General features: G+C 36.1%; 1 protein-coding gene across 2 annotated transcripts; it reads right to left on the bottom strand.

Moving 5' to 3' along the window:
* Positions 1-4726: 4726 nt before the first annotated feature.
* On the bottom strand, positions 4727-8394 carry LOC110116385 (fibroblast growth factor receptor 1). Of its 2 annotated transcripts, XM_020849928.2 has the most exons (3): positions 6806-8394; positions 5133-5419; positions 4727-5032 (listed from the first exon to the last, which is right to left on the bottom strand). In XM_020849928.2, the coding sequence occupies exons 1-2, from the start codon at positions 8279-8281 to the stop codon at positions 5135-5137; spliced, it is 1761 nt and encodes a 586-aa protein (XP_020705587.1). In that variant the 5' UTR covers positions 8282-8394; the 3' UTR covers positions 4727-5032; positions 5133-5134. The 2 variants fall into 2 exon arrangements, with proteins under 2 accessions (XP_020705587.1, XP_020705586.1); XM_020849927.2 differs by having other exon boundaries at positions 4727-5419.
* Between the last annotated feature and the right edge of the window lie 4292 nt (positions 8395-12686).

Raw genomic sequence — 12686 nt, 5'->3', positions numbered from 1 at the left:
CACATAATGAATTGTAAGCATAATAAATATTGGTATATTACCATCCAAGGTGAAAATTTGTATTAGTTTTGTTAGTATATGTTCATTTAATTATATATTATCTACTTCATAAAATTGCCAAAAATATATGATAGCAGGTTTCAACAATACAGCAAACCGCCAACCCCAAAGGCTCAAATAACAAACACATCAAAATAACAACCAATCAACTACATAACATATCAAGAGACAACATAAGTTGAGCAAGCTTATTCATAACAGCTACATGGTATTGGTGGGAAACTACAAACACAAACCACAATTGAAGCAATTAACCCCAAAATCAATAGAGATGATAGGTACTAACACAATATCCATAAGATATTACAACCAAAAGAATTTACAAAATGAGAATAACAACAAGCAAACAGTTATAAGCCAAAAACACAGCTGTCGAATTATACCACATAATTTTAGCAGGAGGAAGCAGTGCAAGAAACCAAGTGAAAGAACTTGGAAAAACCATAATTTGGCTTAACTAACTACCTTACAACTAAATAAAATGCTAGGTGATGGTGATACTAAAAAGGAAATAAATCACAGGCATGATAGTCATCAAAATAGCTTGCTTGTATTTGAAACTCATCATAATTAGTACAACATCAACTTCGAGGTAATATCATATTGCAACAAATAGAAGAAAATAGATTTGAGCTCACAAAAAAGCTTTAAAATTGTTAATGTACTTAATACAAATGGAACCATTTATAAAGATGAACAAGAAAGCACCCCATTCACCGTATAACCAATCCTTCATACAAACTAGTGTCTCAATAATTTCATGTTTCAATGCACTTGGATATTGCTGTAAAATTCTACCTCTATTGCTAAAGGAACTTTCAGATGCTACTATAGCTATTATAATGTACAATACATCATGAGCCATTGTAGAAACACCAGGTAATCTTTATTGGTTGCATTGCTAGAATTTCAATAAATCTAAATCTAAATCATTCTTTCTATCAAGTTTTAGTTCATTAAGATGAATATCTAATTATGATTTCCTAGGCATTATGACTTCTTGCTCACATAACTCAAAATCCTATTTTTTGAAACTCATCATAACTCATAAAACAAAACATTATGGAAGGAGTGAAGATACTCGTAGACAATAATGAAGATACTATATGTAGAAATTGTGACTTAATTATTAGTGATGATGTGCTCCTTCATAAAATAATATACGGTATTCTAGATGCATATGAACGTTGCCCTAATGAACCATTCCCTCTTGAACTGTAGTTACCAAACAAAGAGATTGACTTAAGTTTAACCTTTCTTAATTCGAAGAGATAATCTCCATCATAAAATCTCTAACAAAACCACTCAAATGAAAGTAAATTTATATCTTCAATCTAAAATGATAGTTATTCCTAATATATCAGTAAATTCTAACCAGTATTTCTCAAACTTGTTAATCATCTCAGTAGTCATTTTCTTTATGTATGGATGACCATTTAACATTTCATTTTTTCAGTTTTGCATACGCTATTAAAATACACGAGAAGTATAAATTTGTTGTTGGGTACTTTGACTAAAAAATGTCACAAGTGATCCCATAGAAAAGGAGTCAAGAATTTGCAAATAACCTCAACTTTTTTCCATTCAAGAGAAGTATAACAATTCTTAAAATTTGAATCAACCAAACTCTAATTGTTGAAAAGACTGTCGAAAATATATAGCACTTTCGAGCATAATAAAAGTGGAGTTTCATCTAGTTGGAATATCATGACGCAATCATCTCTTTCCATCTAGGAAACTTTGTGTGACACAATCAAGAAACTTTGCTTCCTTGCTTGAGATCCTTTCGCATACATAGTGCTGTCTTTGATTTTTGTTATTTAACCATCAATCTCCTTTAAACCTTCTTGCACTATGAGATTAACAATATAGGTAGTACAATGCACATGAAAAAATCACCATCACTTAATAAACCACAACGTAAATTTAAATGATTTCTTAGAAATTCAACTTAAATATTATTTGTGTAAGCATTATGTAAAGTAATACTGAAGAGTTTAGAATCTACTTTTCACTCTATAAAAAGACATTGTAGTTTCTCAAATAAAGTAATGTCATCATGAGGGGGTGGCATGAAAGAAAAATTAAAAATTTTCTTTTGCAAGTGCCATTCATTATCAATAAAATGTATTGTTAAGCATATAAACCCATCAATATTTATAAAATTCTATAGGTCTGATGGTAAACAAACCTTGCTAATGAATTTAGATAACTATGCCTTTATATTACAATATTCCTTTGTGAAAAAAAAAATTACAATCATTTTGAGCAGTATTCCTAGAAAATAATTGTAAGTCCCAACGAAGATATATCAAAAGTGTTCAGATGCTAACCCACTCAACACACTAAAATGGAAAATCATGCATAGCGATAAATGCAGTAAATAAGTTATGAAATTCTGATTGATTTAACTTATTATCAAAAATATATATGGATGAAACAAAATCTGTTTGTAAGATCAACTGTCCTATATCATACATATTTCTTTTCTTGCAATTTTGAAGGTGATGCCTTATATTACCAGTTCCTTTTTTGCTATTACATAAATATAGTACCACATTTCTACATTTATATTGTTTGCTTTCAATCTTTTGTATTAGGCAATATCTCAAAATGGCTTCAGACAGCTGAAGTCATCCTTCTCTGCTTCTTAATGACTGTCCCTTTATCATTAGATACATTGTTAGAGGGCTCTATAACATTTTCAAAAGCCTAAACTTCTTCATTTTCATCAAAAGAAAAATTCTCAAGAATGGTATTAGAATCCTCCATCTAACACAACTCTCCTTGGCCTATTGGTTGAGAGCTTAGGCTTCCAACTAAGAGGTCCAGGATTCGAGTCTATGTGTATGCGTTGTGTGTGTGAGTTTGCCTTAAATGGCCTAAATGTCCCAAAAAAAAAAAAAAAAGAATCCTCCATTCAGCCAAAATATGATAATATATTTCAATGCAAATTTCTAACAATTTATTGAATGTTATGTTAAAAAAAATGCAAAACCTTGCTATAACAAATTTTTAACACATTAACTACTATTCCAATATAACACATAAACTACAATAACATTATAACACATTAACTAACTGAAAGGGACACTAGAGCTCAATTTATTTCAGCACACCATCACTGCATGCCACAAACTATAGCCTGTATGGTAGACGTATGAAGGGAAGGAATAACAAGAAGAACATTCCAATGAATCAATAAAAAGAACAAGTAAATAACCTTGAACAATGCAAAACTCTAACAAATAAAAAAAAAAAAACTAGGTAATAAAAGAATCCCTAACCAACTAATGTATGCAATAATTATTTGAGATAAACCGAGACAAAATTCAACATGATAGCAACAGATGAAAAAATAAATCATTCCTTTGAAAGGAACAAACTAACCTGCCAAAATCCTTAAAAAAATTTTAATACCCATAGATGCTCAAAGCTGAAGCTTGTAAAAGGAAAAAAAATAAAAAAATAGAAAAGAGATACAAACAACAGGGTAAGTGCTCTTCTTGAGACTGAGGAGATGTGCATGATGAACACACTGAACGTCTGAACCAAGACTTAAGAACACAAGAGACAAGATTGAGCTTGACTAAGCAACAAATATTGGAGAACCGAAGAGAGTTTCGAGCTCGAGAATACTTGAGAATCGAGGAGAGAAAACCCTAAAGTCTAGACAAAGTAAGAGAATGAGAGCAGAACTGAGAGTAGATATGCAACATAATGAGAAGAATAGCGGCCGAGAGTTGAGACTAAAATCTTTAAATCATAGACGTAGGCCTAACTAAACCGTGCATCATAGGGAGACAACATCGAGTTCTCAGGTTAACCCGAACTCGACCCAAAATTTTAAACAAATCGGAATTATAAACCCAAACCCGATTCATTTTTAAACGGGTTAACCATAACTTAAGAATTTCAGGTCGAGTTAAGGTTAGGTTATTATGTCGTGTCAATATTTAACAGTCCTATATATATATAAACACACACCTAACATCATTCAAAATTTAGGAAGACAATTTTTATAAAATACTTGAAATTTTTTCATAAAAAACAAATTTTTATTTGCATCAAGATGTCATCTCCAATTTTCATATTAAATTTTTGGATTTGCAAGAGTAAATCTCAACCAAAAGTATAAACACTTATGGATCAATTTTCACACACGCATAAGCCCGTACACATACACGCATCCACCCACCCATTCAAACATACATCATAGTCCTTAATTGAGTGAATACAATATATTATTTGAGTGCCGTAATTAAGTACATACACCTGCATCTAAAAACTAATAACCCAGCAAAAAGTAAAACAATGAACAATTTATATAAGGATTTGAGATCTATAAAAACTTTTCTAAGAATATTACATATAAAAATAGATCAATACTAGCTACATAAAATAAAATAAAATAAAAAACCCCAAAAATAGGGGTCACTAACAATTAAGTGGATTAAAAGAGCACATAAATTACAATATAATGATTATAATAAAGAAGGTTTAATGGCTAAGCTCCTAAATTTATATGCTTAATGACCCATACAATAATTAATAGCATAGTGAGACCCACAAATTTCAACCCTTAGAAAAAAAATATTTGTTAGCGAGCCCTAGACTGTAATTCCTCATATTTTGTATCAGAAAGCGTTAAAGATGCAGCAAAAAATTACGTAAAGTGATCCACAATTAGATCTTCATATAAGATGAGAGGAGTGAACATCACCGGATACAAAGGCCCCCCATTACTTACCCATCCTTGACACACTGACAACTCCAAGCGACAAAATAACAAATTTTTGTGCAATCACAAAGCAGAAGGACCAACCAAAAGAAACAAAAGAAGGCTCTCACAAGCTCTTTGGAACCAAATTATGAATTGAATAATGAGCATGCTCTATTGCCTTCATCAATCTCTTGCATCTCATGTGATATCTTAACCATGCTGAGGAGAATGAATGATCTGTTCTCAATTCTGGACAATTTCAAGATGGACAAATCAACTTGCTTTTTTATATCTTACAGTATTAGTTTTGCTCATCCAAGAATTGGAGTTCGAGGAGATTGGAGCTCACCGTTATGAACTGCTTTGTTTCAGCAAGATGGCAACAATTTCTGAAAGCTGAGGTCGTTTGGTTGGGCAATTGTTCCAGCACCTTATCATCAGAGACCTTAGAACTGGAGGACAGTCTTTAGGTATATCTGGCCGCAATCCACAGGCGGCGATGCCTACCGCCGCCTGCACTGGCGAGTAGGAAGAGAATGCGGCTTCTCCGGTTACCATCTCCCATAAGACCATGCCAAAGCTATAAACGTTGCTCATGCAGGTCTCGGTCACACTCTCTGGATCACCCGCAATGATCTGTTCTATATCAAAATGAATCAATTAAATGCTGTAAGATGGTGCGATACTAAACAAAAGATAAATGCAATATTTTCTGTGATAAAAGATGGAATCAACCTAGGAGTTTACTTGGTAGCTTAGAAAATAAAATCCTTATTCTCTAAAATATATTTTCTATTTACAAGCAACCAAATGACTCTAATGTAAGAAAGTAAAACAAAAATAAGCGTCCAAACTACATAAAGAAGCAAAATAATTAAGCCATAATTAGTTGGCACTAAAGAGGATTCATACGAAACAATAACCCAAAAAGAAAAATTAAAAAACAAACCAAGCTCATGTGAACAAATAACCTCACAAGTCGTAATAGAAGAAATCCAAATATGTTATATCAAGAGTTCATGCCATGAGAAGAAATCCAAATATGCCAGAAGTGATTAAATCCAATCACCATTGAATCACTGATTACCAAATTCAATGGAAAGAAAAGAACAGAGAAAGAGGATCGAAAACTTATTAAAGAAACCTGGAACTTGAACAAAGAATTTAACCAAAAATTTTGGGAAACTGTTTTCACATTCCAAGGAGATATTTCTTTAATAGCAGAAATTAGTTGCAAATTTTTTAATCCACCATATTTAAATTTAAATAAGGAAAAAATCGCATCAGGAAACGACTGTTAAAAATTTTTTTTTTTGAAGGCATTTATATAAAAACTACATGATAATTGTTTTGTACTTCAACAAGGTCATGTTCTTCAAGTAAGTATCTTACATTTTTGCTAGTTTAACTTTGCTCCTGACGTAAGAAAATATCATGAGCTCCGGACTCTTTTTTTTCCCATTAAAGAAGTGAAACATCAATGAAAATTCATGGATTTTGTGCAGAGATTAGTTTATATTTGGTGTTATGTTCTCTTTAATCTGTAATGGATCTCATACTCTATTTATCTGCATCTGATTTTCAGCTCTACTTACAATTAATAAAATAATAAAACATATTAAAAAGGCTTGTTGGAGCAGCAACACGCAATAAAGGATAATTGACCATAAAATATTGCGAAACCCTATCAACAAATTAATAAGACTGATCGAATCACCGAAGTGCGACAAATGGCGAATCATTAAACAAGTTTAAGAAACTCTATCAAGCTAAAGACGATTTCTTAAACCCAAAAAATCTGATCTAAAACATTCGATTAAAAATTTAAGTACTTTTTACTATTAATTACTATAATCGATATAAAAATGTATCAGGATATTTGATGCGATTTCCATCAATAGAGAAAATATATGACAAAATTAAAAGTTTAATGCTCAAAATTATGGAGCATTTCAACAAGAATAGAAAACAAAACAAGGAATTTGAAAAAGAAAAATAACAAGTAGAAGAAAGGAGTCTCACCTCCGGAGCAAGCCATCGGTAGCCGGCAGTCTCGTACTCTGTAACCTCCCCTGCACTCATGCAAGAAGAAACAATGCCCATGTCTCCAAGGCAAGCATTCCCTTGCCGATCCAACAAGATTTTCTGCCTGTTGAGATCTCTGTAAGACACTCCATGGTTGTTCATGAACATAAGCCCCTCAGCTACATCCAAGGCAATCCTCATCACCTCACGGACTGGCACCTTCTTGTTCTTCTGTATCAAATCATGAACTGATCCTCCCTCCATCAACCGGGTCACGACGCAGAGCCCATTGCTGTCGTGGACGCAGATTCCGCAAAACAGCAATAAATTCTTCTGCCCGCAGTTCATCAGCTGCATCAAGTCCTGCCGTATCTCGATCTCATAGGCGTTTCCCCTTTCACACCCTTTCAATTTCTTAATCCACACCTTCTTTCCTTTATAAGATCCTCTGAATGAACTGGCTCCAACCCTTTCGATGAATTCCATCTCGTCAGTGCCGAGTAGAAAACGGCCGAGCTCTTCACCGCCGGAGCGGATGGTTTGCCACTCGTCAATGGAGACTACCAGCGATGATTCGGGCAGTGGGTTCGGGAGATGTGTTCGTCGGAGGATGTCAGTGGCTGCCGAGTAATCGGACGCGAACTGGGAATCGTCATCGGTGGCCCTCAGACCCTCTTCCTGGCAGCCGCAGAGGCTGAATGGAAGCTTGACGCCTTGGGCTCTCGGTTTCTTGGAGGCGGATCGGAGGGCGACGTCGATTCTGGATTTGAAATGCTTCTCGCCGCTGGGATGGATAACGACGTTGACGACGCCGAGGATAAGACCCTTTTTCTCGAAGATCTGGATCTTCCTGTAGCAGAGCACGGAACCGTCCATCGCACTGGACATCGTTGGCCACGAAAAGGACGAGTTGCAGACGAAGGTGAGTTTGTAGACAGACCCTTCACCGCCTCCTGAGTTTTCGCCAGAGATCTGCTGGATCTGGAAGGCGGGCAGGTCGTCGGCGGTGACCTGTTCGACTAAGCGAATATGGAGGATGATGTCCTTCATATCGAAGCCAGCTTGCGAGTAGCTGTTCGGTAGGGAGTCGAAATGGCGGCGGATGTCGGAAACGAGCTTCTCCGGCAACTGGCTGCTGGGAAATAGTTGAGCAAGGCTGCGAACAACGCCGCCCCATGACAGCTTGCTCTCGCCGCGGGGAGGGGCTGAGGAGTCAAGGTTTAGCGAGTTTTTGAGGGCGGCAATGGCGCCCGAAAAGTTGCGACCGAGGCGATGCCACTTCTTCAACGGAGGTGAACCGGCGGAAGTGGAGTTTGGTGAAGCGGGGGTGGAGGTAGGAGCGGAAGCGGATCCAACAGAGGATGGCAGGGGAGGGAAGGCTTCGGAGCGGTGGTGAGTTTTCATGAGGACTTGTTCAACCATGTCCTCGTCGGTGCTCGGCCGGCCGGACCAGCATTCCAACGCCGCCGCCATCTCCGTGCCGCGGCAATCCGGGCAAGAACCCCGGAACCAAAACCAACACCTATAAGTACTGGAGCGGAAGCCGTCAGTCGTGGTTTTTCGGTTTTTCCCTTTTTTTAGGGACTATAACTGATTATGTGAAATTTAAAAGACCTCCCTTTTAAGTTTTAAGCTAAAACATTTAAACAAATTAAGTTTTTTTTTTTTTGGGTGGGAGGATTTTTGGGGCATTACCCCATTCTATTAATAAAAACGTCACAAGAAAAAGCGGAGAAAGAACTACAAAAGATTGACCAAAAGCAAAATTGATAGCCATGAGAAGTATAAAGAAAGTACAACTAACAAAAATTATAAAAGGGACAAAGAGAGCAATGAAGACTCATAATTCTCATCAAAATGTGAACCTCCAGCAGCAAATAGAGCATCAAAAACTCCTGGTTGCCAAGAAAGACCGTCCAAGGAGAAGCTGGGTAGCACCAGAATTCATCATTGTCCATCCAAAATGATATCTTCGGGCACAAAAATCAGCTAGAATCCCGGGTTGCGTCAAAAGACCGTCTACATGGGATATAGAAGCGGAGAAAACCAAAATCCAGGAAAAAAAATTAATCTTCCACCGCAACAACTGTAATACCATCTAAGGGACATCGAAATTCAGAGAAGCAAATGTCGAAATAGATGAAAACACTTCAATTTTGATGTTTTATAAAGAATTACTCTCTTAATTTTTCTTGTAATCATAGTCTTGCAGCCGTAGGTATTCCCAAATAACCTATCGTTCCTAGCTCCCCATAGAAAATAGATTGTAGCACAAGTGAGAAGGAAGAAAAATTCTCTCAGTTGCTTACAGACCATCATATCATCAATAAAGGAGAAAGCTTGGAATATGTTGGGACGCAAAAACAGGGAAGTAGTCTGAGAGATCATATCCTTAAGGATACCAAAAGTGAATTCACATTCAAAGAAAATATGAGTGTGAGTTTCTAGCTCCTAGGAACAGAAAATGCAATTTGTAGCAACAGAAATTCCTCTCCGATTTAATTGATATGGAGTTTTCAAACTCTACTTAAAATCCAGCCAAGCACAAGTAGAGAAACGAAGAACAAAATGCTTATGCCAAATAAATCTATACCAATAAACCTTAGGATGATTAGCAAAAGCTTATAAAATGAAATTCCTGAAAAATAGGTTTATCAAAAGGAAGCCATTGACAAACCATATCACCCCCAGAAATCGACATAGAAGAAATAACAAAGGTAATGACATAAGGTATAATGGAGAGGAAGTTCCATTGTCCATTAAGGATAATACATTTGACCTGCAAGAGAGAGAGAGAGAGAGGCTATGGCCTACTTATTCCAAAGAATGTTTAGATAAAATTTCCATAACAGACCTCCCATAACACCAAAGATCCCACGAAAGAGAAAGATTGGCATTGTTCATCACTTTGAAACTTAAACAATGTTGCACTTTCCTTACTACATCACAAATGAATTTCAAGAAAACAGAATATCAGGGAGAAGAATTCCAAAAAGATATGTATTTAGCCCTCCAAGAACTAAATAAAATTATATTAGAATTAAAAAATTGCCATATCAAAGAGCAGCTGAATGCATGGTAAAGAGAAGCAATAACAGGAATGACAATCCCGCTGAATTGTTTAGGTATGCATGTGTCTTTCCAATAAACCATATAAAATTTCCTCTTATAAATGTCTCCAAAGAAAAGGAATCTAGCGCAAATCCTGTTAATGATTTTACAACAAGCTTTGGGGGTTATAACCCATCTAATACAATAGGCCAAAGAATTACAAACAATGAACTTCAAGTATTGTATCCTCCCGGTGAAAGAGAGTGTTTTAGCTTTCCAACCTTATAAGGAACAATACAATTTTTGCAAAAGTGGCTGGAAATTTGAGTTGTGCAGTTTCTTATAATGAATAGGGAGGCCAAGGTATTTAATGGGGTTTTGAGAATAAGGGACATTCAAAATATTACCAAAAGCAGTTGCTAAAGTTACATTTTTTGATAAAATAATATAGCTTTTCTCAAAGTTAATATGTAAACCCAAGTAATTAAGCAACTAATTGAGTCAACAACTCCTTAAGAGCATGAGCATTTTGAGTGGTCGTAATACAAAAAACAAACAGGTCATCAGCATAAAGCAGGTGCGAAATGGAAGATCTGCTCATAGAGAGGTCTTGGAAGAGATTATTAATGATTGCTTCCTCAAATAAAGAAGACAGACCATTCATTACAATACTGAAGATGTAAGGTGAAAGTGAGTAGCCTTGCCTAAGAGTTGAAGATGAGTTAAAAAAACCTTCTAAAGGGTCATTAATAAAGATGAAAAAATGAACATCAGTAATGCAGCCTTTAATCCAAGAAATGAAGTTGGGAGGAAAACCTTTGTCATGCATAAGTTTAAGAAAGAAACATCTAGAGACCATGTTGAAATCTTTTTGAATATCAAATTTAGTACAAAAGTATTTGTTCCTAGCCTTGATGTTAAATTCCACAAGAAGCTCAGGAGTCAATATGATATTATCAGATATAAATTTATTTTTGATGAATCATGCTTGACTAAGATGAACAATAAAGGGCATGATGTCATTCATGCTGTTGGTAAGAATCTTAACCACAATCTTATAGAAAGTGTTGCAAAGAAAGATCAGTATGTAATTCGAGATGGTAGTTGCATGTGGCCTTTTCGGAATTAAGGTAATTATGGTTGCTTTGGCTTGCTCAGGCATTGAGGCAGATGAAAAGTAATTTAACTCCACATCAAAAAGTTGTTTGCCAATAGTGTTCCAAGTTTCTTTATAAAAGTCAAAGGTAAACCCGTTGGGGCCAGGGGCCGAAGTTGAAGGGGAAGAAAAACAATAGCCTTAATTTCTTCCATCGTAACTGGCACAACCAATGCAAGGAGAAGTGAAGAAGGGATCTTTCCTCTAGTTGGGTTAGGGCTAAAGTCAGGAATAAGAAGTGTATGGGTATTAAAAAGGTTTCTGAAGTGCTGAATGGCAGCTTCATAGATGTCTTCGGGATCAGTAAGAACACCATCGGAAGTAACAATAGATTTTATAAGGTTGGTATTACGTCTAACATTAATTATGGAATAGAGAAATTTTAGATCATCCTCCCTATGGGTAAACCAAGCAGTTTTGGCTCTTTGAGCTATCCAGTTAGACCATGCGAATTGCAATATGCCAGTTTAATGTTAATAGCTTTTAAGGCAACATTGAGATCACATCAGTAAGGTTGTAATGAATTTGAGCAAGGTAATATTTTTTGGCAATGGTGAGATTCTCAACATCCTTCTTGAGAAGATTAGAGGTGGCCCAAGATTTTGTTTTATGCTCCTTTTAAGAGTTTTGAGTTTATGGTAAAAGGAGTATATGGGCATACTATGAATAATCTGACTCAAAGTGAAAACATGCTAAAAATTCAATCTGAGAGCATTCCATTTGATCCATATTCTACCTGGGCTAGAGCAATAAAGATTGTTATACGAGGTTTCATTGATAAAGATTACCTGAGTGGAGGTGAACCAGGGGTCAGAGGCCAATTGACTAGAAACCTTCACTTTTATAATACACATAAGATCTAGTTTATTTTTATTGACGAATTGTCTACAACGTATCACCTTATTCGGGCTATTAAAATCACAAGCGTTCTAAGCTCCCATTAGGGAAATGGTTATTGAGATTTATAAGTGAGGGTGGATGCCTTTTTGGCATGCTTAGCTCTTATGGTTTTAGTGTTATATGTATTGCCTTTGTGATGTGAAGAGGTAGTGTGTACAAAACTCTGATTCCCAGTAGAATCTGATTGAGGTTGGTCATTGTGTGGTTTTTGGTTGTCTGAGACTTCAAGGGTTGAGAGCTTCATATGTGGTTCATCATGGGTTTCATTGTTATTAGAAAGAGCAAAGAATTTGTTTTTGGTGGGAAGGGAAGGGCTTTGGGCTATGGGTTGTAGAGGTGGGTTATTAGTGAAAGTATTATTATCAAAAAAGAATTTAGAGGAACCAAGGGGCAAATCCTCCGATGGGAAATTAAGGTTTGGGGTTGGTTTATGGTAGAGGCATTAGGAGCCATTGAGGTAGTCAAAGTTGTGGCATCGTACCTTGTGAAAAGGATAATGTTAAAAGTGAAGCTGGTGGTAGAGGAGTTTTGTGTATAATTAAACTAAGAGGGGGAGTGATGCGAGGTTGGCAGCTGGTACTCTTGCCGTGCGGGAGCATTGGTTGTTGAGGGGGGTGGGTGGGGTTTTTGGGGCAGTTGCTAGGGGATTGTATGATAGAGCCACAGTGGGAGCAAGGTGAGGATTTCCAATCATATAAAATTGTAAGGGGGGTGATCTTCCCTTCTAGACAAATCTAAATTTTGTCAGGGAGAGGGGAAGAAATGCTAACC

Source organism: Dendrobium catenatum, unplaced genomic scaffold, assembly GCF_001605985.2.
Source record: "Dendrobium catenatum unplaced genomic scaffold, ASM160598v2 fragScaff_scaffold_226, whole genome shotgun sequence".
In the NCBI taxonomy this organism is placed as follows: domain Eukaryota; kingdom Viridiplantae; phylum Streptophyta; class Magnoliopsida; order Asparagales; family Orchidaceae; genus Dendrobium; species Dendrobium catenatum.
The sequence above is the reverse complement of the archived record's forward strand: the minus strand, read 5'-3'. Positions and strand labels throughout refer to the sequence as shown.

Bases quoted from the DNA above. Each gene is read 5' to 3' on its own strand.
- LOC110116385 (XM_020849927.2), bottom strand. From the start codon at position 8,281: ATGGCGGCGGCGTTGGAATGCTGGTCCGGCCGGCCGAGCACCGACGAG. The intron at 5,420-6,805 runs GTGAGACTCCTT...GATATAGAACAG, and splicing joins ACCGATGGCTTGCTCCGGAG to ATCATTGCGGGTGATCCAGA.